General features: G+C 37.5%; 1 protein-coding gene and 1 long non-coding RNA gene across 2 annotated transcripts in view; both read right to left on the bottom strand.

Moving 5' to 3' along the window:
* LOC106809381 overlaps positions 1 to 812 on the bottom strand; it is a 1,591-nt gene extending 779 nt beyond the window's left edge. Inside the window, exons 1-2 of the long non-coding RNA XR_001393868.1 lie at positions 758 to 812; positions 163 to 235 (exon numbers count right to left, since the gene is read on the bottom strand). This is a non-coding gene — a long non-coding RNA (uncharacterized LOC106809381). The remainder of the gene's footprint in view (positions 1 to 162; positions 236 to 757) is intronic.
* A 128-nt stretch (positions 813 to 940) lies between these two features.
* Positions 941 to 1,032, bottom strand: part of LOC106809369 (plasma membrane calcium-transporting ATPase 2-like) — a 5,020-nt gene continuing 4,928 nt past the window's right edge. Inside the window, exon 6 of the mRNA XM_014812433.1 lies at positions 941 to 946. Within this exon, the coding sequence (XP_014667919.1) occupies positions 941 to 946 (6 nt within the window). The remainder of the gene's footprint in view (positions 947 to 1,032) is intronic.

Here is a 1,032-nt window from a genome sequence, read left to right as displayed (position 1 = left end):
ATCGAGCGTTCGCATTGAGCGCTCGCTCTCCTGAACACGCCTCTGGAGCGATTTGTTTAGCTATATTGCAAAGGATATATTTTTTAATTGTAATTTTTAACATACACCTATACTCGTTACGAAGATCAATGCTGACAAATGCATACTGCATGGAATACTCACGTGTCACCGTACTCATCCTCCTCAACTTCATCCCTCGCATCACCTCCAGCCTGGCTGCGAGTCAGCTTTGTATCTGTAAACACAACATCTTCTTACACATGAGAGAACACTACAGGGAAAAGCTGCAGCTACACTGCAGGTTGCTATGATAGTGAGGCAGAATCAAGGAACACAGATGCAGCTAGGATTTCCGACCTATAGGTTCTAGAATCCATAGGAAATAGCAGATGAAACGTGGGAGCTAGAATTACAGAATTATGATGATGTTGCTTAAACGTAGAAGCTCGAATACAATAATTATAAAGCAGTTGGTAAAATTCAAGGGGTTATAGTTAATTTGAGGTATTCAAGCACCCACACAATAAACTGGATTGCAATTTTCTGTTGAAGTCTCTACGTCTTACTACTGGTTTTAATCACAGTGGTATGATTTATAATGTGACATATATTGGTGAAAAGCTATTTTTGTAAATCGAGTTTCTCAATTAAATGTTTAATAATTGGTTATCGTGTCAGCTACGTGGTCAGCCACAAAGTGTACACCAAAATCTTTCAGGAAGTGAGAAACAGTGCTCTCAATTCTGGTGACACTTACCTGCTTCAAATTTCACTCTCTGTGTGGTATCCACCATAGTTGCTGGTTTCCTAAACTGCAAATAAGACACAGTGGTTGTGAACTTATTGCTTATGACTTTCAGTATTTAAAATTTTTAAGCCTAAAATCCAAAAGTTCATTATTAAGTTAAGTAGTAAACATGGTTATCTTGCCTATCTTGCATTATAGCTGCAAGATAAAAAAAATACTAATCTAAGTTGTATATCTATACGTGACACCATTTTTGCACAGAAGTAGCTAGAGGAAACAACAAT

The sequence above is a fragment of the Priapulus caudatus genome, unplaced genomic scaffold (genome assembly GCF_000485595.1).
Source record: "Priapulus caudatus unplaced genomic scaffold, Priapulus_caudatus-5.0.1 Scaffold349, whole genome shotgun sequence".
Lineage (NCBI taxonomy): Eukaryota > Metazoa > Priapulida > Priapulimorpha > Priapulimorphida > Priapulidae > Priapulus > Priapulus caudatus.
This window is presented reverse-complemented; position numbering and strand designations above follow the sequence as displayed.